This window comes from Mandrillus leucophaeus, unplaced genomic scaffold (assembly GCF_000951045.1).
Source record: "Mandrillus leucophaeus isolate KB7577 unplaced genomic scaffold, Mleu.le_1.0 Scaffold290, whole genome shotgun sequence".
NCBI classification, from domain to species: Eukaryota; Metazoa; Chordata; class Mammalia; order Primates; family Cercopithecidae; genus Mandrillus; species Mandrillus leucophaeus.
The window spans coordinates 1984581-1988105 of NW_012103032.1; the positions used below are offsets into that span (position 1 = coordinate 1984581).

General features: G+C 49.4%; 1 protein-coding gene across 1 annotated transcript in view; it reads left to right on the forward strand.

Annotated features, from left to right (window-relative positions):
• ACBD4 (acyl-CoA binding domain containing 4) overlaps positions 1 to 3525 on the forward strand; it is a 37387-nt gene that overhangs the window by 9608 nt on the left and 24254 nt on the right. The window contains exon 9 of the mRNA XM_011985962.1: positions 240 to 370. Coding sequence (XP_011841352.1) covers positions 240 to 370 — 131 coding nt within the window. The remainder of the gene's footprint in view (positions 1 to 239; positions 371 to 3525) is intronic.

The following is a 3525-nucleotide window of genomic DNA, read 5'->3' on the forward strand; positions in this document are numbered from 1 at the left end:
AAAAAAAAAAAAAAAAAAAAAAAGTTAATGAGTTGACCTGCATCGTAAGCGGCCGTGCTGGGATTAAACCTCCAGCAGCCCATTACTCAGCTACATAGATGGACTTTGCAAGAATCACACTTGGTCCAAGGATTGGGTTCCACTCCCACACTTTCCTGGGCTTGCCCCAGCCTGCCGCCCCACTGCCCAGAGCTGAACTGCCTCCTGAGCCCCCTTCCCTGTGTGTCTGTGCTCTGCAGAGGGGAGCACAGCAGGGCCCCAGGAGTTGGACATGTGGCTGCTGGGGACAGTTCAAGCACTACAGGAGAGCATGCAGGAGGTGCAGGCGAGGGTGCAGAGCCTGGAGAGCATGCCCCGGCCCCCCGAGCAGGTGAGTCCCCCACCCCATCGGACAAGATGACGGCAGAATCTGGTCTCTGTTCTGGGGTCCTCATCCAGCCACTTTTGTTTTTGTCCTCACGCCTCCACCTGCCCACCTCTCTCTCCAGAGAATGGCGTGGCTCCCACAGCAGACAGGAGGTGGGGGTGAGGGTGGAGGGGGCTGATGTGCTTCCACTCTGAAGGCAAAGTGGGCGGGGCCCTTTGCCGTTCTCCCCTCCCTCTGCCTGGAGAGAAGCTAAGCCGCAGGACTAATCCCGCGTGGGAAGGTCATGATGTGTCTGCTCTGGGCATTGAGGACGCTGGTCCCTGTTGTCCCTCTGTCAGGTCTTCCATTCCCAGAATTAGGATTTGCCCCAAATGGTTCAGCCCTTGCATCCCTCTCACCTCCTAGCTCTGCTTGCCCCTGACACTTGGGCTCCTGGGCTTCTGCAAACTAAATAACAGCTGCCATTGCTGGAGCCCCGCTAGGCGCCAAACACTCATGGGCATCTTCCCACTGAATTCACACAACAGCCCTAGGGATAGAGTTTCTTTTCACCTCCCTTTTAGAGAGGGAAACTAAGGCTCCAAAGGGCTAATTTGCCTGAGGGCACATAGCCTGGGACAGCCTCTCTGAGCTGCTGTGAGGATTCAACCATGCATGTTGGTGCTTCCGTGGTGCCCACCACATAGAAAGCCTTCTCCAGTCGGTTCTGTTGCTACTATTGCTGTTAATATTAACACTAAGCGATGGAGTTGGCAGTGGTCCCTGGTCTGTCTGCCTGCAAAGCTGGTACCCACCATTAACTCTGAGTGGGTCTGTTCTTGAAAAGCCTGAGGTGGTGGGGGCAGGAGAGGGCTGGATTCCCAGATGTGAGGGGTCTCTGGGGTGACCTCTAACCCACTCAGCACAGCAGGGGTGAGCCCACAGCAGCAGGATTTCCTCAGATCCACGATGGCTAACTTTTCAACACTGCCCCTCCCCCTCAACAGGGCTTGCTTTCTTTTCTTTTTTTCTGTTTTTTTTTTTTTTTTTTTTTTTTTTTTTTTGAGATGGAGTCTTGCTCTGTCGCCCAGGCTGGAGTAGAGTGGTATGATATCGGCTCACTGCAACCTCCGCCTCCTGGGTTCAAGTGATTCTCCAGCCTCCAGAGTAGCTGGGACTACAGGCGGCACCACCATGCCCGGCTAATTTTTGTAGTTTTAGTAGAGACGGGGTTTCACCATGGTCCCCAGGATGGTATCAATCTCTTGACCTCGTGATCCACCCACCTCAGCCTCCCAAAGTGCTGGGATTACAGGTGTGAGCCACCACGCCTGGCCCCCTTTTCTTTTTTTCCTACCATTTACTACTTTTAAATGTTGAAGATTTTAAAGTAGATTACAGGCCAGCATGGTGGCTCATACCTGTAATCCCAGCACTTTGGGAGGCTGAGGAGGGAGGATCTCTTGAGACTGGGAGTTCAACACCAGCCTGGGCAACATAGCAAGATCCTGTCTCAAACAAACAAACAAACAAGGAAAAACAGATTATAAACATCATTATGTTCCACCCCGAAAGAGTTGGGTTCATATCTCTCAAAATAGGCCAGGCGTGGTGGCTCACGCCTGTAATCCTAGCAATTTGCAGACCAGCCTGGCCAACATGGCGAAACCCCGTCTCTACTAAAAATACAAAACTTAGCTGGGCGAGGTGGCAGGCACCTGTAATCCCAGCTACTCAGGAGGCTAAGGCAGGAGAATCACTTGAAACTGGGAGGCAGAGGTTACAGTGAGCCGAGATTGTGCCATTGCACTCCAGCCTAAGTTACAGAGCAAGACTCTGTCTCAAAAACAAACAAACAAAAATCTCTGAAAATAAGAACATTCTACCTAGCCCAAACATCATATTATACACAATTATTAATTTCTTAATATCATGAAATATCCGATCCAAATTCCAGTTTCTCCAGTTATCCTGAAACCACCTTTTCCAGCTGCTGTTTTCCAGTCTAGGACCACACATTGCATCTGTTCCCTTTTCAATTCTCTGTTAATCTAGCTTAGTCCTTCTCCTTGCTATTGACTTGCTGACCAGTCTGAGCTGGTGTCCTATAGAATGTTCCACCTTTTGGGTCTAATTACATCCTCATGGGTGGTTTCTCGATATACATTTCCTATGAACTGGAGGTTAGATCTAAACACTGGATTAGAGTCAAATTAAACATTTGGGCCGGGCATGGTGGCTCACGCCTGTGATCCCAGTACTTTGGGAGGCTGAGGCAGGCAGATTGCTTGAGCCCAGGAGTTTGAGACCAGCCTGGGCAACATAGTGAGACCCTGTCTCCACAAAATATATTTTTAAAAATTAGCTGGGCATGGACTGAAGCAGGAGGATTGCTTGAGCCCAGGAGATTGAGACTGCAGTGAACTATCATGGTGTCATTGCACTCCAGCCTGGGCGACAGAGTGAGACCTTGTCTCAAAAAGACACAAAACACAAAAAACCGCAACATTTTGGACCAGACTACATCAGAGGTGATGTTTTTTCATGGCAGAGGACACATGCTATCTGGATGTCCCACCATTAGTAACTCTAGCATGGACCACTGGCATGGTTGAAGGGAGTCTGATCCCACCATTGTAAAGTCATGTTTTGCTCCTGCAGTCAGATAATATCCAGTCCCGCATCAACTCCATTTGCCAGTTTTTGACAATTGCTAATCCTTGCCTGAGTCAATAATTTAGTGATTGCCAAAAAAAAGCTGACTTTTAAATGCTACGATTCCTTTAACATCTATTAGCTATCATTTGTGTACTGTTTCCCTCATCATCTTGGGTTTCCCTGAAATACAGTGGAAAGGAAGGGTAAATGCTTCATTCTTTATCTTTAGTTATCTATTTTTAAAGTAAGAAATTAATTTAGGCTGGGTACCGTGGCTCACACCTGTAATCCCAGCACTTTGGGAGGCTGAGGTGGGCGGGTAGATCACCCGAGGTCAGGAGTTTGAGACCAGCCGGACCAACATGGTAAAACCCCGTCTCTACTAAAAATACAAAAATTAGCTGGGCATGGTGGCAGGCTTCTATAATCCCAGCTACTCAGGAGGCTGAGACAGGAGGGCAGGAGAATCGCTTGAACCCAGGAGGCGGAGGTTGCAGTGAGCTGAGATTGTGCTGCCGCAT